This window comes from Streptopelia decaocto, assembly GCF_964273445.1.
Source record: "Streptopelia decaocto genome assembly, chromosome: 7".
NCBI classification, from domain to species: domain Eukaryota; kingdom Metazoa; phylum Chordata; class Aves; order Columbiformes; family Columbidae; genus Streptopelia; species Streptopelia decaocto.
The window spans coordinates 62,013,267-62,036,327 of NC_138661.1; the positions used below are offsets into that span (position 1 = coordinate 62,013,267).

At 37.4% G+C, this 23,061-nt stretch overlaps 1 protein-coding gene across 1 annotated transcript; it reads right to left on the reverse strand.

Annotated features, from left to right (window-relative positions):
- Nucleotides 1-21,733: 21,733 nt before the first annotated feature.
- FSHB (follicle stimulating hormone subunit beta) lies at nucleotides 21,734-22,750 on the reverse strand (the record flags this gene model as incomplete). The annotated part of the gene is made up of 2 exons (XM_082059243.1): nucleotides 21,734-21,970; nucleotides 22,592-22,750. The coding sequence occupies 2 exons, from the start codon at nucleotides 22,748-22,750 to the stop codon at nucleotides 21,734-21,736; spliced, it is 396 nt and encodes a 131-aa protein (XP_081915369.1).
- Between the last annotated feature and the right edge of the window lie 311 nt (nucleotides 22,751-23,061).

A 23,061-nucleotide genomic window follows, 5' to 3' on the forward strand; every position in this document is an offset into this window, starting at 1 on the left:
TTTCAAAGGAGCAGTTACCTTTTTCTCATATGCAGTTAATAGCTGACTCTTGTTTTCATTTCTCATATATGGCATTTTTAATAGTTCTGATGAGACAAATACTTTTCTAGTCTTTTACTTGTTATTTAGTTGCATCATTACAGTTTGGGCAGAACTGCCATGCTGTCAGAGTGCCACTGTAGAATCAGGTTTTGTTGAACATTTGCTTTCAAATTATACTTCAGATTTTTTTGTCATGGGCTATTGGTTCAGAGTGTTTGTTTCTCTGAGACCTCTGAAGAGCAGAGCCAAGAAAGGGCAATAGCTGATAAATCATCTTAAAACTTTAGTAAGCAAGATACTCACCCCATTCCCAACACTTACAACCTCCTTTATGTTAACATGATAAACCGACTACCTGAATACCCAAGTTCACACACTGTATATCAATATTAGAGGGTCTGGTTTACACTGCAGACTGTGAATGTTCTCCGATGTGCTTGATGTGGTCTCCAGTTGTCCAGACTGAGTGACCTGATGGAATGTGTGACAGCTCTTACCACGTCTGGGTTTGTTTGGAAGAGAAGAATGGGATGGTGGCCATTGTGCAATCAGGACCTAGAAGCTGGGAAGTGCTCACTGCACTCACAGTTTTGCTTAGAGAAATGTGTGTAGGGCTCAGTTACATACATTAATTTTAGTTACAAAATATTCATAACTATCTAGTGACACTGACTGTGAAGTATCCTAATGAAAACACTTATTGGGCTTATGAAGTGGGGAGTTAAAAGGCTGATATTTCAGACATTTGAAATGAATATTCTGCTTTCTGTACATGCTTTGTTATGTTTTGTTTTCCTGTCCTTTTTATCCTCCAGCTATAGGACACAAACATTTGGGCCATTTGTCATCTTGAATTCATGTCATTTTAAGTATACAGACATACCACTGGGACATTGCCTTATTTATTCACTTTAATGGACTGTGACTAAAATTTTATTTTCTTTTTGTATAATTTCCTTTTCTCTAATCTCTATGTTTATGGTGTTTTATATTTTTTTGCTTTATTTTGAAGCTTATGCGCATTATTTTCATACAGCCTCTTTATGGTACTGTACTATAATGAATGGAAGAATTTTAGAAGTCTCTGTGACTCTTACTCTAAATGAGAGGCATGAATTTATTCACTTTTTAATACTTTCTATGGATTTTGAAATATCAGGAAGTCCTTGGAAAAGTCCTTAGCATATCAGAAGTTCTTAGCTTTGTGTAAGTGTCCTACTGAAAATGTAATTCGTATGTACAGGTGCAATTTTTAATTTTGGCAGCCAGGAACTACATTTATGGGCTACGACTTCTGTGTGTCAATTGCTGCATAAAAAAAGGAGCAAACCCCAGAATTTAGTTGTTCTTCTATTGCTGCAAGCAAATGGATATTAGAAAACCTGTCCAGAAAATTATTCAGCAAATAGGTTATGGGTGATGTAGTCAGACTGAGGAAATCTGTCCTTCAAAGGGCTACTTTCTATTGTTAATGTTTTATAGAATCTTGGAAATTATTTGCTGGAATTGTTACAATATTATTATGTGTTGATCTGACTGGAGAGATGTTTTTATTCTGGATTTTAATCTGAATCCTCTCTGAATGTAGAAAGGCTTGAACGACCTTAATGTGCAGGCTCATCCTATCTCAGATTAGTGGCTTCTCAAGTAAGGGATATGCAAAGGAACTACAGTTTTCTGTCTCAGGGGAGTACGTTCTCATAAATTCATGTTTTGTATATTTATCAGATGTCTCTGAATGAATGTGCTTTTTCTTTTGGTAGCCACAAGCTCTTTGGAGTGGTAGAACTCAGTAAAGTACACAGAAGTGTCTGCTTTGTTCTGTGTCTGTTCCCATGAGGTAACTTGTACTCTACACAGTGTTTCATTCTTTTGGTGGCTCTTTGCTGAAGGAGGGGGAAGCTAATTTTGTGAAGTGAAATATGGTCACTGTGTACTCTGCTTGAATCAGGAGTTAGGTCAGATTTGTATTCAACAGTTTGTTTTCAGTGCGCTTTTGTGTCTTAGCACAGATATTTTTTCTGCTTTAGATACTGGAAAGCATCACAAAATAATGGCAAACAAAAAAAAGAAGAAATATTTTGTGTTTGTGTGGGAATCGATTATTTGTCTTTAATCCTCAGATAACACCATGACTAACAAAGAAGACATACTGTCCTATGTTATAATCATTTGCATAGAAAAAATGTATATACCATCCAATCTTTTTCAGACTCTTGTCTCCCCAAGCACCAAATAATGTCTGAACTGTCTTTTTTTCAAGCAGAAGCACAAGCAGGCTGATGCCTGTACAGTGCAGCCCTGTGGGAAATCCTTTTGAGCTTTGCAAAAAGTTTAGGTCTGAGAAGATAAAGCAGGTGTTAGAGCAGAAAGAATTTATGCCGGAACTTTGTAAGATGAACAGGAGGGAAAAAGGTAATGGAAGAAAACATAAAATGAGGGACAAGGCTGGACTCGGGCAGAATCAATGGAGGAACATTGAGGACTGACTGAGAACCTAAATTTGATATGAACTGAGAATGCAAGATAGTAAGACTCAAGGCCTGGAGAAGAAAGGGTGGAAAGAAAAAGATGTAAATGGCAAAAAATGCAGAAGCAAAATAAATAGTGGTAATGGAAGAGACCAGAGCTCTGAAGTTAGTGCAGTATTTTCCCCTCTGGTTAATTTCACTTGATAAATTTCTAGTGTATGAGAAATCTGGCTTTGGTCCTCCTGGCAGTCAAGGTACACTGGTTTCTCAAAATAGGGAAAATAGCAGGAGAGCAATATGTTTTAACTTTAGGAAGCAAGTATGAGAAAATCCAGTACAATTATTGCTTTCTCTTTCATTTAAAATGTAGCAGTCGAGTAGATGGTACAGAATACTCCCCTGGTCACCAACTGGGTGCTTTTTCTGTATTTTTGTGCAATTTTATGATCACTGAGAGCCCAGGGTATAGACATGTAAGAATTAAAATGTTAGATAGTGGTTGTTTTAAACTCTATAAATACTCTTGTTGTTCTGTCAAAAGCAACTGCCTCAAGAAAACACAAGGCGGCAAGCGGGGAACAGTATAGAGATAACTGGCTTATGGAGACGGGGTTAAGAATAAGCTTACTAACTCTATTTTGGCTCACATTCTGAAGTAAACAACTTTAAATTGTCATGTAATGATAATACATGCCCAGAACTGAGGGGAAAAAAAACCCCAAACACACTATTTTACTAGAGAAAACAGAGGTTGAGGCTGTGGCTTTTATTGGGCTTTTCACAGTACTTTATGAAATTTTCAAATAAAATTATACAATACCTTATTCATATTGAAATGTTGCATAATAATAAGCTAAGAAGTTAGATTTCTTGATGCACTCAATTTTTATCCAAAAGTCAACATTTTGGCTATGAAGAAATTAGGATGAGAAGTCTCAAGAAGAAGGTATGTGCTACTAAAACATGGTAATTCAAACAGAAGAGAAAATTTTCGTACTGTTCTGTGTCTGTTCATTTTAGTAACAGCCCACATCTCAAATGGTTTCAAAATGTTGTGCAAATCATGCTTTCAGGTAAGTCTCCCCACAAGGATCTGTTTGCCCATGAATAGAACACAGTAGCTCTTTGTAGCAGTGAAAAGCAATTGTTGGAAGCAGTGGGAATCCTTGATAGCAACTTTATTTATATCATGTTCCATCAGTGTAAGGTGTTACTTTTTGGTCTGTCAGGGCAACATGCTTAGTCTTGGCTATAAGCTGATAAATCAGCACAATTACTTCTTTGCTATGAAAGTTTGACAAATCTTTTTCCATTCAATTCTTGTCAGTGATGCTCTAAAATTCCATGCAGTGTCACGTTGCAAAACAAAAGCATGAGCAGTTACTTACGTAGTAGATTCCTGATCTGAAGTGGAATGTTTCATTTTATATGAGGTGATGCTAGATTCTAAACTGAGTGTATTTAAAATTTGAGAAGCAGTATTCAGTGTCATCAGACAATTCGGACTATCATTGCACCTCAGATATAGAGATCTATTGAGTCTACTAGAGTCTTTATGAAATAAGTATATGACAGTGTTCTGTAGTAAAACAAAACAAAACAAAAGCAAACAAATAATGGAGTTGAATGGGGGCAGAAAACAGAAGGATCACGTTAAAATTGTACTTTAAAAGTCTGTTACGTATATGCAGCAATCAAAGCAGCTAGATGTGGATATTTACTCAACAGACAAATTAGTTTATTTCTAAATTCAGAGGAAACCAAGAAAAGCCTAAAGAGGGTTATTAGAGTGAATTTGCAATCAAATCAAAAAAGATTTCAAGGATGGCACAAGCAGCTGCTTGCTTTCTGAAGGGTTAACCTCGTTTGCCACTGAAAAAGGGAACTCCCACAAGTATTAGGAGTGTACTTTTAATTAATAGACAGTTTGAGTTTGATAGTGATTTTTTAATTGCCTTTCACAGATATAAATAGGCTCATAGTAAAAGATTATAAATTCAGAAGGGATCTTTAGGGTCATCCAATTTTATTTCCTGTACTTATTTAAAAAAATAAAATAAAAAAAAATCCTGGGTCAAACACAGAGCTTCTCATTGAGCTGGAACATGTCTGTTATAAACATGGAATGAGACGATAATGTATCTGGTTATATTTCTAGTAGCTGTAGTCCTTGCTTGCTCATATATAGAACGTGTTATATGTCATTTTGTCACTTTTGAAGAAATGGTATATTTTTCAGTGTAATCAGATTTGCTTAGAATTTCCTTTAGAACCCACGAAATTTCAGTGTAGGTTTTATCTGTATCCTTAAAGCCTCTGTAAAGTAAGTGCATTTATTCATTTTACAAATACATGTGTTGATCATATGTATTAAACCAGAGTGAACAACCTTTGCTTCTCTTCGTTTCTGATTCGGTTCTGAGTGTGAAATCGTGTTCTATTCCAAGAGTGTTGACAGTAAAGTGAAATCTGTCAGCTCTGGTGGCAGCAACTTGTGCTTTTTGGAAAAGAAGGATCTGAGTTCTTTGTGAGTCACTAACTGGATGATCCATGACCACTTGCTGAGACAGCACAGACAACAGTTTTTCTTTGCAAGAAGGGTTCTCCTATGCATGTTAGTTAAAATAAGGGATACTGTTGTCCCATTTTTCCTAGGGCAACAGGCTGTTGACTCATTGGTGCATAATTTATGCAACAATATCTGTTTCTTCTGCTATTGGTGGCAACATCAACTGTATGATGAAGCAGAAAGGAAAAAATGGTTTGGGAAGGAAAAGTTCTCAGTGTGACAAGCAGCATGGATAATTTGGAAGGGAATAAGTAGTATCAGCCCATTTGCTTTTCATCTTTAGAGGTACTTTTGATGGCAATTCTTTTAAATAGAACAGTATTCTGAGCAGCAATGTTAGTAGTGTAATGCAGACAAAACAAAAGTCCTAGTCAATGGTCTACATCTAAAATATCTTTTTTTTTCTGATTGCCATTGCCCACTTTTAAAAGTTTACGATCAAGTTATAGTGTCACGACTAGAAATTTGCAGTGTGCAAAACTTAGTTATTCCGGATTTGTAGCAACATAAATGTGATGTGGATATGTCCATTAAGCTTTGCAAAATAATGAAAATTTTCTTGTGAGACATCTAATGCAGAAAATGTAATAATATATTATGATCTTATAGAAAATATACCATATCAATATGAAGTGTGATAAGTGACCCTTATAGTCACAAAGAAGAAATATTCTCAGCAGTTTTCTGCTTCAGCACTATGTTTATTTCTCAGAAAGCAACATCCACTGCGTGTGTCCAGCCTTTTGTATCAACTTTCATAATTTTCCAGTGCAGCTGGAAAGAAAGATGTTATGCACATAGTTTTCTCTGAAGTGTAGCATGAGATAAGGGCTGGACTGGAGTGTGTAACTCGGGCTGCTTGCCATGTTATTGCTCCAAATGGCCTTGGATGGTTCTGTCCCCATTCCTCCATACTGTGCACACTCATTGGAGTCTTCCTGGTGGGGAATGTAGCGCTGCTGTGTTTAGACTTAGTCCATCCTTTTCACAAACTTCTACATCTTCCTAACCAATTGCCCCTTAATATCCTTCTTAGTATTTTTAATCCAACAAATATCTAATGAACAGTGAAGTTCATATTGTATGTTGCAGTTAGTGGAGATTCTGCAATCTCTTTAACATTCCTTCACCTCTGTTGAGTTCAAAAGTCTTCAGAGTTCTTGCTTTTTCACACTATTGTCTTGTGTGTGTTTTTTTTAAACATCAGTATTTTTTGCTACTTGGAGGACGCCATGCTCTAAAAGATGCGCTTTTCTTTTAGAATCAGCATTTCAGTTGCTATGATGATAGTTTGATCCTGAAATGTGGATCTGCCCTCAGTGAAGTTATTGAGATCTTCTGTAGCAACCAAGCGGTGTAAATACACTAACGGATGCTACAGTTACACAGCTTTTCTTTAAAGTTTTCTTGCTGATGATTGTACAAGCATATCTGCTGCCCTGAGAAGCATAAAAATAAAAGCATTCTCATTAGAGTAGCAGGCGGGAGGGCTGTTAATCAGCAGAGTGCCTTGTTAACGAGATAACTGAAAGGTCTTCCTCAGCTAAGGCTTGATCCAGAGCCCACTGAAGTCAGCAGGTGGCTTTGAATTAGATCTGGCCTGAAGTGTTTCAGATGGAACTAACAATAAAGCAGAAGCTGCCATGCGTATTTGTTTTAATAGATGCTCCCACTACTTGATCTCTGGGAAAGAGGTAGGTTATATTAGTTAGGGGTTTTAGTATCTTTTTTTTAATTGGGAGATGCGAGAATTTTCTGGCACTGGGAGTTTAGTGCACACTCTACTGCTGATTCCATGACTCTGTGTACCATTGAACAGGACAATGACTATACAAGTGACAGCTTTGATACAAATCTAATTTATCTAGAAATAGCACGGGCAGAACTGGAGATCTGGAATAGTTCTACCTGCCCAGATTGTCTTGCTCAGCCTCTGAGATGTTAGTTCATAGGATCATTCCCCTGCCATAGGGTTCTGTCTCAGGCCCTGCATACATCTTGCAGAGGCTTTTCTGCCAAAGCCTCTGAGAAGATACTGTTTTAATCTTGGTGTGGTGCTGGCTTATCTGCAATAGGCCGTGGAAATCTCATAATGCCATATTTTTACTGCTGAGGTAGTATGCATTGTCCGCACTGGCAATAATTTGAGAGGAATTTATTTGACTCTCAGGAGAACATCAAATTACACTGCAGTTTTTTTCTTTAGCTAACTGCACACTCTTATTAATTGCACAGACAGGCTGAGTTCCCATTTTGGTGCTCCATTAGTTTTTACTGTATATAAATGTCAAATTGCACTCCTTATGGCCAGTCAGCCCAAGTGAAAAACATTGTTCCAGCCAGAGACTTGTGTTTGGTAGGAACTGAGTGAGCATCAGTGCTCAGGATGTAACTGAACTGCAGTGACAGTGAGCTTATAGTATCCCATACATTGCTCACATACAGTTTCTAAGTAAAATATCATCTATGAAGTGAGTACTCTGTGTTTTCTAAAAGGAAAAACTGTAGTTTTGGCTGTTCTGTGTTTTTATTCCTTTATATGTTTTCTCGTGTTAGAAGAGCGGAGATCGGGATGTCAGTTTTCTGCACACTGGCTATTTATGGGTGATTTGGTGAGTACTGACTGAATCCTCCCTGAAAATGAGCAATCAAGCGAGTGTGCCAGTGCTTTGCATTCCTCCACCTGGGTGTAGTGTAATGCCATCTTGTGGAGTTGTTGTTATATTACTCTAGATTAAAATTGGTAACAAATCCTGTGGGTTTGGCGTGCGCTTTCCCTCTACCTCAGAGGAGACCTACACATTCATCTTGTCATAAAAGACAGAATAAACCACCAAGCTCTAAAGCATTATGAAGAGGAGTAAATAATTCATGGCTTTAAAATAACACAAAGGTACTTACAGACAGGTTGTCAAGGAGACAATTTAATATTCTTGATCAATATATCTATTTTCATACACGACAATATTATTGGCATCATATCAAAGGAGAATTTTAAGGGTAGATATGAAAGAGAACCAGGAAGGGCCTTTTTGGATGTGTCAACTCTTAACTTGACAGAAAGTATAGAGGTGCTTGTCTGAAAAATTAACAACTAGATGATGGAAGCTGTCACTGTAGCTTGATTGGAGGCCTCTAAACACTTGATGAGAGATGATGGGTAGAAAGGATCAATCATAAAGAGCCTTAATAATGAGGGCAAATAGCTTATGGTTAATGCAATAGAGATGGGACAGTCAGTAGGAGGCTGCAAAGAGCAATGGTTTAGTTAGATTGGCAAGCATGTCTGATGATTTGTGCAGCAGCGCTCTTCCTAAATGTGTTATCTATAAAAAGTGCAAAAGATTATTACTTTTCCATGCATTTAACTATTTGATGTTAACATCACTGATGAATAAATATTGTTTATCTTCACTTTTTCCTTCTTTCAAATGTGTCACTGTGGCACAATATCACATAGGTTAAGGCATATTCTTGGGAGGTTCTGCAGCTAAAACATAGGATATTAGACACCTATGTGACAGAGATGTTTGCAGAAGGTATTTATTCATAGTATAGATCAAACCCTAATGCTTAATTCTCCATTGACTTTCTGTTACATTCTTAGCACACAAAAACTGTATCACTTGAGTGAAAGCAGCTAAACAGATAAATATTATTTCTATGAATACAAAATGCCCTCTCAGCTGAGGTGGTATGGTGTGTCTGGTATCTCTCTTTGTCTGTGTGTGTTACTCTGCCATTATTTGCATTATTTGATGCTACCTAAGAGGAGAATCTTTAAGAATCATTTCTATGTGGATATTTTAGGTGTGGCAGTATTTTTATTGTGATTTTTTTTTGGTTCCCCCCCTCACTGAATGTACTTTATTTATGCTCAGCTAGTTTTAGCATGTCTTTAAACAAGCTTAGGTAATTGAATGTTACTTCTGGCAGTTCAAGGAGTCTGAATTTCTAGTTACATGTGGGAAAGATCATATGTGGAAAAATTCATACGTATACCCATGCTTAGTGGATTCTTTGTAAGAGCTGACATTCTTCAGCTGAAAAAGAATTATGCTACCATTTATGTGACCCATCACAGCTGCTAAGGCTGATAGGATTTCCAGTATTGAGTCTTTACCACTTTCCTTGCAAATATTCTGAAACACTCTGCGGGGTAAAATCACCAGACAAATCAGTCTAGTTTGCTTGTCAGCATTCTGTGAGGGCGAGATCCCTACCCATTGGAATAAAAGGAAACTGACTCCTTAGGAGTAAATGTAATTTACTGGGGTACATTTTAAAGACAGAGATTATTATCATAGCATCATATTAAAGGAGAATCTTGCCATCTGCACTTAAAGTCTATTTCCCTGGAAACTGAAGAGTTTTTGGTGAGGGGAGTAAAAAACGGATTGTGGCCGAATTTTTAAAAACGACGTTAGGCTTTGCTCCAGTCCTTGTTTTACTGACTTGTTATTGACTTATTATTTGGGAAAATGTACTGCTTCTGCTTTCAAAGAGTCTTTTATAGATATTGTATTTCACTTTAAAATAGTTGCTAATCAAGCTATGAAAAATTTAGAATTAGGTCAAAGTGTAAATTTCAGCACTATTAAATGTGATGAGATTGCTATCTGATGGCTCAGGTTAAGCCTGTGCCTGGACCTATGTTTCCATTTTGAAGTCTGAAATACACTTGATTAAAAAAAAGTTATTTTTTCACACTTACCAGGAAAGCAGAGATAGTCCTTAAGATATAATTTGGATTTAATCCAATATAATACCTATGTAGAAAAACAATCTTTAAAAGGCCTTCCTTCCTTCCTTCCTTCCTTCCTTCCTTCCTTCCTTCCTTCCTTCCTTCCTTCCTTCCTTCCTTCCTTCCTTCCTTCCTTCCTTCCTTCCTTCCTTCCTTCCTTCCTTCCTTCCTTCCTTCCTTCCTTCCTTCCTTCCTTCCTTCCTTCCTTCCTTCCTTCCTTCCTTCCTTCCTTCCTTCCTTCCTTCCTTCCTTCCTTCCTTCCTTCCTTCCTTCCTTCCTTCCTTCCTTCCTTCCTTCCTTCCTTCCTTCCTTCCTTCCTTCCTTCCTTCCTTCCTTCCTTCCTTCCTTCCTTCCTTCCTTCCTTCCTTCCTTCCTTCCTTCCTTCCTTCCTTCCTTCCTTCCTTCCTTCCTTCCTTCCTTCCTTCCTTCCTTCCTTCCTTCCCCTTTTTTAGCGTGCCCTTTCTTGATTTTAAATAAGTGAAGAATATGCAGTGGGTTGTCAGAACTGGTGTACATTGTGTTTAGGCATTTACTGCTAACGATGCTTTACTTTCCTCTGTTGAATGCAAAGGTGATCTTTGTTAAGTTTTTAGTTCTGTGGCTTTAGTTTCTGAGAAACCTTGTAATGGAAGTGTGAAACTCTCCGACTGGGCGTGCTATTTAAACTGAAACCTCACCACCCTTGAGAAGAAACAACTCTTCCTTAGCCACCTCTTAATAGGTTTTAGGATGAGATTTTAAATATCCTCAACAATATGTGGTTGAGTCATAATTTCTTTGTTAGTCACTTGAACTCAGAACTCGGATTCCTTTTCTGCTGTACTGCTGCTTGGTCAGTTTTGTCCTTTTTAAATTTATCTGCTTTATCTTTCTTAAGGGTTACACTTAACAGTTGTGTGTTTTGTGTATCTGTGTTTTGTTTTGTTTGGTTTCTTTTCTGGAAAGGACATACAAATCACTTATGTGGAAAGCTAGATATTTTTTTCAGGTCCCAGGGCAACTAAAACATCTAAATAGATGTCTGTGATATAAATTTGCCAGCACTGATATGACCTGGAAAAATATATAGAGTCCATGCTTCAGGCTAAGTCCTCACTTGGTTGCTCCTAAGTCTTGTGCTTTGTTTCCAAACATTTGAAGATATTTGGTATCAAGGCATTCCCATATCAAGGGAATGGTATCAAGGCATACTTATGGTAAGTAGCTGGCTCCATTTCGTTTCTTCTCAACTTCCTGGAAGGGATGTAGCCCAGAGATGTTTTTAAATGTCGCTGAAGTTGAGTAAACTTCATGATACTGATGTCATAAAGATAATGGGAAGCCACCCATAAGTGAGTTTCAAACCTAAGTACAAGCCCTATGAATTTGTTGCTGCTGTTAATGCTACATAGGCAAATGAGAAGGGTTCTTATGCTGAAAAGCCTGTTTGTGATTTAGAGTGTGTCTCTTTCATAGAAGAACTGTGAATTTAGGAAGGACTGTTCAAATGCAGAGGGTCTTAAAAGTTAAGTGGAATTTCAGAGCCTGACTTCAGGCAGCTCCGACACAGACTCCCAGCTTATTCTGGTGAGCTACCTGCGGGCACATTACTGTACTAAAGAGTAAATTAGATTTAGGAAACCTGACTTGTGGAGATTTAATTTAGATAACGAAAGCTATGTTCCTGAAAGTATTGCTTACAATGAATTACGACGTGATTTGTTTTGGAAACTCAAGTGTTCACTGAGAAAATCTGTCTGGCCTTGATTTCCCAATGAATTTTACTTTAATGCAGGTGCCACATAAAGGTCATTCTCATCCAGGCAAAGAAAAACATTGCTTGAAATCAAAACATTAAGCTCAATAAATGCCAAAGGCTGTCTGAGCTGAAGAGGTGAAGGGGGGAAATTATCTTTTTTTCTATGTTGAAAGCAGACTTTGTGAGTTTCATTACTCATATGTGCATTTCTTCTTGTCAAAATATCAATTTCATTCTCTTATTTTTGTGATTCTTGCTCAACAGCAGTAAAATAGATGCAGCATTGTGCTCAGCAGAGATGGAAAGCCAGATAAAGAAACATTTAAAAATACCAGTGGTGGCTTATTTATAGAGTTTATCATACCTCTTTCCAATCTGGACGGACTTATTCATATAACATAGTTTTTTTTCCAAGGAGAACCAGAGTTGTAAGTCCTTCAGAAGATTTTTTTGTGCTCTCTTCTTCACTATAGAATATGAGCATTTCATAGTTATGCAGTGCGCTAACTAGCTTTTGCCGTATGTCCTTCAGATGACTTTTTAAAAAGACACATGCTGTTGTGCATTTAAGTCAAAGGCAGTACTGAAAAAATCTGCTTAGCATCTTAAGCAGAAGATGACTTGATGATGGTTCTCGGTACCTAACATTACTGCCATTTATCAGTCATTGAAAATTCGACTTTCAAACTTGTGAGTGGCATTATATATGCCCGAAAGTGAAAATGCATCCAGTTAGTATTAGAGCAAAACTACTGAATAACTGGATATATGTGTACAGAAACATTTAATCTGTGAACTTCAGTAAGGTGGGCATAATGCTATGCACACAATCTGGAAAAGTGAGCATGATTTTAAGTACCTTCTGGATGAAAAGAATGTGAATGAAATTACTAATACAAAAAATTGACTAGGATTGCTCTTCACAAGACTTTCTGTGGAGTAGACGTGAATTGTTAGCAATGTCATGATCAAAAATGTGCAAGAATTCCTCTCTCTTTCTGCTACTGTCAGTAGCCAGAAAATGTGGTAAGGAAAGGAAGAGGAAAGCAGCTGCTTTATTAGAACTTCTAAATACAAATGTAAAATATTTTTTTCTTTTTTACCTGAAAGAGAGTGACACAACCTGAAATCCTGAGCATCAATTAAGAGAGTGAAAGGGCAGTAAGATTTGCCAGGCTGGTGATCCTTGATGTGTTGAATAGATGCCAAAGAAAGACTATTCATCTCTTGGAGTTTTGCTAAACAGTAGGGGAAATTTATAAATTCCAGTTCAAGCCTAGGTGGAATTGACAGTTGACTTCATGAGAGAGACTGTACATGCCTCTGTGTTTCACAAACAGATGATGATTAGCATTTTAAAATTTGCTTCTGCCTGAGTGTGAACAGCAGAAGCTGATGCTTCATAAATATTCAGCTGTATTATTGGCTCGTGTCAGTTTGGTTCCGTGATAAAAGCCTGTCCGCACACCCAGAGAGGAGCACAGAGAGACAAGGGCAGGCGGTGGTGCCGAAGTCATGCTCAGCCCAGCCCATCAAAAGCTTGTCTCTAAGGCCAGAGGAGGACAAAGGCATAGCGGGAACCCAAATTAAGGACTCAGAGGAAGGCCCCCCCCCTATCTGTGCCCTCCTCAGGACTGCTCCTCTCAGCCCCAGTTTCCAAGTGTGAAACCCCATCAAGATGAATCGTCACTGGGGCACCTTTGGGACTGGGAGAGGTTGCTGCCTAGGGATATGTGATGCATTATCTAGCATGATATATTTTTCCCCTAACAATGTCCATACCTGTTGAGTCAGAGATGCAGTGATTGTCATCAGAACCAGTCACTAAGCTGCATAACAGTTGATAAATAATGAAAAGTCTATTTGAAAGGGCATGGTCTGTTTCTGCTTAATTCTGCAAGTTTATAGTTTCCTTTGTGTCTTGTTTTCTCTTGGGAAGAAGCTTTTTCTTCTCCAGAATCCAGAGCAGCTCTCTGTCTGTATAACTCTACTGATGTGAAATTAAGACTAATTTGAAATATCTGTTCCTTGAATACCTGTCTTTCAGACATTGAAGTCTTTCCCTGTAGAAGGAAAATGGCAAACCAGGTTGCAAGGGAGGGAATGCTTGACTAGAGTATATTATGCAGTTAATTCCTGTTTGTAACATTTTTGATTCTGTGGTTGATTTCTTGCTCCATTGTTTGGCAGAGGCTGAGGGTCTTTTGTTTTGTGCCGTGGTGGTTCTGCTCAATTTATTTTAACTGTGAGATCTCCAGTGCTTTTAGTTTCTTTGTTTTCACTGACAAAAATTTAGATTGTCAAATGTTTCATAGCATGTCCAGGTTCACACTGGTTAGTCCTAGTCACATCACAAACAGACCAGCAATATTTATTGCCATGTCAGTAGCACAGTAACTGGAATGTATTGGGAAAATAAGTCCCTTACTGTGTCCCCTCATTGATATGAGGAAGAAATGTGACTAAAGCATCTTGCTTTGTAGTGCTGTTAGGTTGCATTATCCATTGTAAACAAACCAGTTATCAACGTCTACTTGCAAATAATTCACGAATTGAAAGGAGGACTAAATTGTGTGGATTTCTCACCAGGAATCTTCTGAGGTAAGCAGGAATTCCTTGGCCTGGCACAGACATGTTCACTGGGAGAATGTGACATACTTCAAGCAGGAGAATCCGATTATGACACAAAGTTCCTGATGTGTGGAAGATCTTACTTCAGTGCTTTTTGAACAGCTGTTTGCATAATGGTTTTGGAGCCATCTAACATAATAAGGATTTATGTAGTGGTGTCATACCAAGACTGAAGGGGTTTCTCAGTTCAGTTGTGTTTTCAAAACCTGGCAAGTCTACATTAGGTTCTTTTTATCTAGCAGTAGAGTTATAATCTGACACTTATCACTTTTTCTTTCTTCTGTCATTGGCAATAAGCTTTTATTTTCAGATCGAGTATAAGGATACATTTTTAATAAGCTAGTTCTGTGCAGTTATATTACCAATTGTGTAATAGTTCAAACTGTGGTTTTATGTAGCTTTGCTGGAGTGAGAAATCAGGAGGTCCTGAAGTCTCCCCTGTTGATTGGGCACTTCACTTTTCCCATTTTGAAGTCAATGGGGCTGTATATGTCAAAAGCAGAATTGCTTGCTTCTTTCATATGGCCTACTGAGTTATCAAGAAAGAGAAGCCCCTTTTTTGTGCTATTAATATTACCTAGTTCAAGACGTGGCAAATAACCTGAAATAATATGACAGAAATTAACACGAGAGTGACATTAAAAGGAAATTTTCTAATTTGAGATCTGACACTATTGCAGTCTTCAAAGTGTTGTGAATATTTAATAGATCAGTCATCTACTGAAAGGACGTGGACTGAATTATTTCAGGGCATCACAAACCATTGAGTATTTAACCCCTGAAGCGTTGAAATTCATAAGTGAGGTTTAGTTATTCTGCTGTAATGCTGTTCATTCCCAGGCTTGCTATCATGCTATTTTGTATTTGATTATTAAAGCAATATTGGTCTACAGAATACAAGCAAAAGTATTCCTCAGATGCTACATAAGAATACTCTGTAATCCCACTAGCTACCCTAATATTCTTAGAATAAATATTCCAAATTAATGTAGTGTTGAATAGACAAAAATAAATATTCTTAGAATGGTTCTCTTGAGTCTATAAGACCATTTGAGACAACACACTTTCCATTAACTACAGTGCTTGTTCTTAGACGTGATCTTTGGGACTTGTGTAGGGGTGAACTGAATCTTTGTCAAACTGCTGTGCCTTCATTATGTCTAATTAATTTATTGGCTGGATATTGGAATTTGACAAGGTAGTTTCTACACTCTGCTTACAGTCAGTCCTTCATGTGTTGTACGTACTGAATAACAAATATTAAGTAACTCGATTGTGCATAGACAGGAATTGATTTGATTATGCTTTTACATTGTCCCTGAACTAACCATCATGGTGTAAAGTGGTTTTGAGTTCCAGACATAATAATCCAAGTATATGAACACGTCCAGATACTCATAGATCAGTATCTCCTTGTCTTAAGGTTAGATCATGTAAACAAAGCCAATGCAGTCAAGTTTGCATCCATTCACACTGATGGTCTGAATCAGTGTCCCGTCTAAAGCACTAGCTCACATGTGATTTAGAATTCTTCTGAAAATTCAGATACTTATTCCAAAAGGAGAAAATCATATAGGGAAGAAGTTTAACAGATTGGGCCAGATCTGTTGTTTGGCAGAGCTGTCTTTGGTAGTATGGGCAGAATTAATTTTAAACTGTGTTTATTATTTCTTGATCATTGTTCTAGCTGGAGTGCAGACCCTACTTTTGTGTTGTACAGGATCATGCTGTTGATGATTCTAAACGCCTCTTCGAAAAGAAAATATTACCAGGGCATAGACCTGTTCCATAACGCTTTACCTCATTGTGACATACATTTTTACAGTGCCTTAGCCAAAGGTTTTCTTTCTAACTTATTAACATTTTTCTTCATTATTCTATTATTTTGAATAGGAGTTTCCACAACATTCACAAAAACATCAAGACCTGCCAATACTGTATAATAAGAGAGGGAGATAATGAAAGCTAAGATCATTTTTGAATGAAACTTTAAATGTGAATACATGAAGTGAAAGAAAAATTGTATTCCTTAAGTTGTTCAAAGTTTTTTCTAGAGGCAATTGGATAATGCTGGATTATCTTACATGTCTTGAAGGATGTATTTGAGGGGTTAGATTCATATTCTGACTGGATAACATCTCTGTCTATAGTATTATTCAATGTATATGAATATAGTTGAATATAATCCAAATATATTAGATCTAGAATTTACCTTCCTTTCTTGTACAGAATAATGTCATACATCTGACCCCCTTGTATTTTTTTCAGTGAATTAAGAGTCCATCTGCATGAAGTAAGACTTTACCTCTTGTCTCTTGGAGTTGCTACACAAAAGAAAACTAATGGTTAATGACTGAGAAGCACAGCTAGTTAATTCTTTCTCTTCCCCACCTACACATAATGAAACACTGACATTTGATTGTTTGAAAATATGTCCTTTCTCTAACCCTCCTCCTGTCTCGTTTTCTGTATTTCCCAGAGACTGCAGCCTTGTGAGCTGCTGTAATGTCTGTTGGTATAAGTCACACTGAAAGACCAAGGCTTTGATAGCTAATGTTAATAACATAAATTGAAGAGAAACCTGAGATACACAGAAGAATTTTATAGATCCCATTGCCTGCGTGAAGGGGAGACACTAATCTCAAGGCTGCCATCCCCAAATGAGTTTTTCAGATAAGCTCCTTAGCTCTTTTTTTTTTTTTTTTTTTTTTTTTTAGTTTTTTTAGGTTTTTTTTTTTTTTCCTGTAGTTTCAACAAAGATGCTAGTTGCGTTTTTTAAATGAAATTGAGGTGTGCAGCTAAGTATTGCAGGCTGACAAAGCAAAATGAACATTACGAGGTGGGAGAGTGAAGGAGGAATATAGTATATTAACACCACCCTAAACCATCTTGCCCTTCCCATTCAAAGAGCCCAAGTTAAGTACAGCCTCAACTTGGCAGGTACAAGCTGGAGTCCTGACATTCCTGTTTTCCACCTGTTATTTGTAATGGCCTCTGTCTCAGGTGAGATTTGTCTGAGTATTTGTGGATGACTAATACATTTTTATTTATCGACTGGGTTAATACAACGTGTATTTCTTAGAGTACATTGTGAGCCCAGTTATTTGCCAAAAATTATAAAGGCAAGTTTAAACCTGTTTTAAGCTAAGAGGAACGATTTACAGAACTTAGGCAGGCAATTATAGCTGAGCATTGATAACAGCAGGGTGATGCTAATATGTTGATACCTTATTAACAGCTTCAAGGTGAGGCACTTGTATTTCTTTGCTTGTCTGTAAAATCAAGGTGTGCTTCTACCTAAAAAGGCAGTTGGGATTAAATGGTCATTTTGATTAGTAGGACTATGAATACTGCTGCAGCACTTCGTGTTCCCATCTTGATGTCTGGAGAGCTTCAAGTACAACTGGCACAGACACTGCTAAGATCAAGGTCAAACTCTCTGCTTAATAAATGATAGAAAGTATTAATTCACCCATAGATGTGGTGGCAGAGGTGACTTATCTTCATGCAGTTTATCTATACATCTGGGTATTTGAAAGACTTAATTAATTACAACACAGTGCATCCTGCATTAAGTGTCCCCCTCCAAGATCATTAGGGGACAGTTCAACACTATGTATTGCTTCTGTGCTATATGCCTTCACTAGGGGGTTATAAGTTATAGTTTTCCAGGTTTGCTGCTTTCAGTGTGATGCAAGAAAAGAGACAATTTTACTTAACTGTGAGTAAATACATAGATCTGTCCATTTTAGTTTTTACTACCTCTACAATTAGTTTCTGTAGGGTGGTGGCTAAAGTCTGACATATTGTAATAAGGTCTTTTTGCAGAGCCTGCCTTTAAAAATAGAATTGATATGCAATTTTTGAAAAGTTCACTGTGGGCAGGATAGTTTTATTGAAGCTGAAAAGCATTTTACCTGTTGAGTTCAGCGAAATGGTAGGAATTTTTTGAAAATCTTCTGGCTCTATTAGGAATGTTTCTAAAAGCTTATCATCAGTTTAGTATTTAGAGTAGCATGTCATAGTGAGAATTTCACCTTTTGACAGTTCCCATTTATTCACCATGACAGATCTAGGCAAAGAGCATACAAATCACTTCTTAAGTGTTTTTCTTAATAATTCAAAGCAGATTTGGACCTCAGACAACACTGATATTCGTGGCTTGCATGTACTTCCACTAAAAATTTTGGAAAAAAATGTTGATGTAAAAGTACATTTAATGAGATGATAATTGGGCATTGGATAGAAAGAGAACTTTGAGAAGATAAAGTCGGAGTCTGTCTTACAAACTATCAAGGGTAGTCCAAGATATCTTCAAGTCATGCCAGCCGTCTGTAAGTATTTCTGAATTTCTATCAGTGAAACTACTGATAGTGAAACATTTGCCATCAGTCTGTAGAGGAACAAATAATTGTTGACTGACTTTGGAGTGGATTTTACTTCAGAGTAGAATGCCAATGATAGTTTCATACAAATGCAGGCATGTATTCAAAGCTCACTGATGTTAACAGAAGACTTCATTTGGGACTTAGATGTTTCCTGAGCCTTTTGTGTGATCACTTATGGTTAGAAAAATAAGATAAATTCAAAAAATTATTTGTTTGCTGTTTATCATTGATCTTTTGAAAAACAGAAAGCTTTTGATGGACGATCTACCCATTTTTCAAACAGCCACCTTTAAGGAAGAGATTCGGGTAGAACTCTCATCTTGGTACTGGACAGGAGTTGAGAAAGTGTTGGAAAGCAGGATTCTGCAGGGGTTAGTGCTTATATGGAGGACATCTTTTTCTTGGTATCTTTGAGTTTCTAGGACTTTGTATTTCCCTCAGCATTGGTACCTAGGATGTGCGAGAGATACAAGGTGAGAGTCTGGAAGCTTATAGTGATGCATTATTAGGATTTTTTTGCTAGCATTCTGATATTAACCTCAATGCTCTTTTGACTACATTAGTTACAATTTTAGATTTGAAGTTCTGAATAGGTTCGTTTGCAAAGTGAGAATGAGTGGTGCATTTGTCTGATGGATAAAAGAAGAGCTGTATGATTTTTGTTTTCACATGCGAGGTGATTTGTGACACAGATGTGGACACAGCTCTGGGGAGGTTCTAGTCCCTACAGTTTAACTAAAATACTAATGATAATCTTTATTCTCATCCACAATTCTGTTGTGTCACAACTATGCAATATTTCATCATCACATCACTGGATCAGGCTAAAAAATACCAGTCTTCTATTTGATATGATTTGGCCATATAATGCAAATATGGCTCAGGTGAGCATATTAGTTACAAGAAAAAAAATATGAGGGAGGAAGAAAAGGTGTGATTTAAAGCATTGTAAAGTGGGCAGGTGGACTCTTAAATTTTTAAATTGGCTTATTAAGACATACATAACAGAAGTGCAACAAAATTATCTTTATTATTTCAAAATGCACAACAGGCAATACAGGTGTTTACAGATCTATTTTGAAAACATGTATTTTCCCATACTTTTTTACTACAATCTACTCTGTTTTGCAATTTTAATTCAAAATTCTCTCATCCAGAATGGAATAATTCCTGCTATGAATGATATGCTTAGTTTTAACTGAAGTCAACTCATATTTAAAACTGAAATGACCCAAGAAAATGTCCATGTGAATTAATATTATAAATAAAATTAAATTGCAACAACCAATATCTTTCAGTAAAAAAAGCTAAAAATGAAATAAGTTAAAATATCTATTATCTAAGAGAGATCCAGAGTAACAGACAAATTCTGTTTAAATAAACAGATCTGTAAGGGTCTCAAAAGCAGACACACCAGGCGACCTCAAGAGGTCGTCTACTTCATTCCCTTCCCTCATGGCAAATTAACTTTGTCTCTGTCATTCCTAACAGGTTCAATGTGTTCTTGAAGACCTGTAGTGGTCACTACTCCACAGACCCCACTCTTGTCTTTCCATCCTTCCCCAGCCCCCTGACAGTTTATTTCAGTGTCCAGCTGTCTGCATGTTTCAGAAGTTGGGCGAGTGACTACTCTGAATCTTTCCTTAGTTGTTCTGTTCACTATGAACACGGAGAACTGACTGTTCCTTTTCTTTGTAACAGTCTTCAAGCTTGTAAAAGGTTCCACTAATTTCCCCCCCTGCTACCTCCCATAAGCAAAACCACCACATTTATTTATATCTTTTTCTCCTAAGATGTTTTTAGGCCTCTCTCCATTATTATTACTCTTCTGTGGACTTTCAGTGCCTTGAAGTTCTGTGTCCAAAGCTGGAAATAACAACTCAGCTGAGGTCCTTGTTGTTTTGAACTCAGTGGTGGTGGTAGATTGTGTCTTGTAGGCTCCACTCCTCAAATTCCCACTTTGCCGCAGCGTTGACTCATACTTAGCTTGTATAACCTCCAAGTCTTCAGTGCCGAACTGCTGCTGAACCAGTTCCTCTCCACTCTGTGTTTGCGTAGGCCATTGTTTCTGATGAAGAGCGGTATCTTTTCGTTTTCCTGATAGGATTTCATTCTCCAGGTTTCAGATAATTTTCCATTCTGATTCAGTCAGTCCACCAGCTTGTTTCCAGACCATCCCAACTTCATATTGGCCACTGCAGAATTAGGTTGCTGTAGAACTTTATGAACTTCCATTCTCAGAAGAGACTACTGTGAACTACTTTCAAGGCCTGTTATCATACTATGTTTACTCTATTGGGATCATGTACCTCTACATTCATCCCTAAATAATTCATGAGACTCCTATTTTAAACAGCGTTAAAAAAATTCTCATTATTACATTTAGTTGCATAATGAGAGGAAATCCAGTGTTTCTGATAGGTGGCAAAATTTCTCAGAATTAACTGACTTAAGATATGTTTAATCAGGTGAAAGTAGAGAGCTGATGATTCCTTTTTTCAAGTTAGCCAGGTATGAACTGGAGTTCATGTTATTTGTGGTGTTGTGGTACTGAGTCTGAGCTAACAAGCCTTAGCAAGAAAGAATATGTGTTCAGGTGATGTTCAATGTTTGAACATAGATTTTTGGCTCTTAAACATACTGTTATTATTTACAGAGCATAATGATTATATGAAATATTTTGCTAAAAAAAGTGGAAACCTCAGCTAAGAGAAGTTTGCAATCCAACTAAAAGAGAGAGCATAGATGTTTGTAAGAAAACCAGTGCTGCAAGGCTTTTCAAAAGAAGTGCATTTTGAGAAGAGGTGGAAAGCAGGGGATAATAAAGACCTGGAACCTGGGAACGTTGTGAAGGCATAGAATAGCATAGAATAAGCTAACTGAAGTAGGCAGTGGAAATACAGAAATATAAAGAATGAAGGTGTAGTCGAGAAGGAGGCAGAAGGAATTGGAGGTAGCATTCTATAGACCTATGAAAGCAATTTTAATAAAGCTTATGGGATAAGGAAGGCCTAGTCAGTAGCTCTCCCACATTTTGGCCTTAAAAATCTTTTTTTTTCATAGCTGTGCTTATTATCTTCCACTGAAGCCTGATCAGTACCTTTCTTTACAAGTGAGCATCTAAAGCCAAACTGCTGCCTCAAGTACTCTTCATTGGCTACTTCCATTCTGGCTGAAGGAACAGTAGGACGGCCCCAGGCCCCTCACGGTGCAGTCAGTGCTGTCGGTGTCGCAGGTCTCACAGTGACACTCTGTAGCTACTGGGTACGAATAAAAAGATTCGGGGTGGTCACCGCAACCAGGGATCTTCACTGTTTCATACACAACCTCCTTGAAGGTACATGTTTGTTGAACGGATGATACTGGTGGATATTTATATACTGGATCCTGAAAATTACAAGAAGGAAATACCTATTTTGTAATTCGTTTATGGGGTAGAATTCCCAATTTTTATAAAATAAAGGACCTGATGTGAAAATTAATTAAACAGGTGGGAAAATCCCACTGAGATCAAAAGGATTTAGATCACGCTCTTCTAATTTCACCTAGATCCTTAGATTTCTCCTTTCAGGAGGACTGATATGGCAAATTCATGTCATACCATCACCAGACAATCTTGCTGATTGGTTGCTTTATTCTTCAAATTATTTGGAGTAGTAGAGGATTCTACATAGTAATAGCTGCTTTATTTTATCTGTTTGCAGCCACAAACTGAACACAAGGCAGAGCTCCAGATTGCAATACTTTCAACTCTAGTTATACAATACAAACATAATGTGTGCAACCAGTTAAAGATCTGAATTTTACCAGCATCTCTTCAACCTTCCCTTTGTGGTTCAGACTGGCTGTGTATCTACATTCCTGTCGAACTGCAGAGCAGCTACTCAACCTGTTCTTTCACGAGGCTCATCCTGCCTATGTGTTTGTTACAGACTAGAGAAGCTGGTTATTTATACATCACTTGGAATATTTAATTCTGGTGCCTGAAATTACATTTAAGATTCTCACCCTTGTGAAGCAGTATCCTGAGCACCACGTGGCATTCACCATAATGCAGAATTCACATTCTTCTCTTTCCACTGCTATAGTAATATTGGTGAGCTGACAGCTGTTGCAACAAATTGCTTTCCAGCAAAATAGCAGCACGTAACAATTAAGTGTCTTCATCCTGTGTATAAAGCAAAAAATATATCTATACTGGATAAACGTGTAGGTGTTTTCAACAGGAAATATTTATAGAAATAGGGAGAAATTGAGTCTTCACATTATCCTCAAGTGGTTCTATAATAGCAAGCTTTCAGAAACCTCAGCGAGAACATAGGATAAAGCCATTAAATAGATCTGTCTGTTTATTGTTAAAGGTGTTTGATTTTCCTGAGTGACTGAAATGGCATGTCAGCAATCTTTGCAGAATAATAATAGCAGAGTACCATACCAATTTCAAGGAACCGTTTTTATCTAAGTTTCTGCACAGTGAA